This window comes from Myotis brandtii, unplaced genomic scaffold (assembly GCF_000412655.1).
Source record: "Myotis brandtii unplaced genomic scaffold, ASM41265v1 scaffold782, whole genome shotgun sequence".
In the NCBI taxonomy this organism is placed as follows: Eukaryota; Metazoa; Chordata; class Mammalia; order Chiroptera; family Vespertilionidae; genus Myotis; species Myotis brandtii.
Genome location: NW_005371138.1, coordinates 2354828 through 2355160, shown reverse-complemented (window position 1 = coordinate 2355160; position 333 = coordinate 2354828). Strand labels below are relative to the sequence as shown.

General features: G+C 60.4%; 1 protein-coding gene across 1 annotated transcript in view; it reads right to left on the bottom strand.

The window, feature by feature from the left end:
* MYOD1 (myogenic differentiation 1) overlaps positions 1-333 on the bottom strand; it is a 3165-nt gene that overhangs the window by 1736 nt on the left and 1096 nt on the right. The window contains exon 3 of the mRNA XM_014530880.1: positions 44-122. Coding sequence (XP_014386366.1) covers positions 44-122 — 79 coding nt within the window. The remainder of the gene's footprint in view (positions 1-43; positions 123-333) is intronic.

Here is a 333-nt window from a genome sequence, read left to right as displayed (position 1 = left end):
GATTGTTCAAAGGGGAACGTGGGGACGAGGCGCGAATACGCACCGCTGGGCGCCTGGCTGAAGTAGGAGCCATCGTAGCAGTTCCGTCGCCGGGCGCCGCTGGTGGGGCCGCTGTAATCCATCTGCAAAGGGCAAGGGCGATCGACTCAGGCCGCGGGACCGCTGGAGCATCACTCTCTGTGTCCCCACCCCAGCTCCCCAAGTCTCAGCCACGAGTTTCCTGTCCTACTTGATGGTGGGGCTGGGATTAGGGTGGACAGGAGCTGTCGGGAGCTGTCAGGCCAAGTAGAAGGCGGACAGTCACTTAGGAGCACTTATCTTAACTTTGGAAAT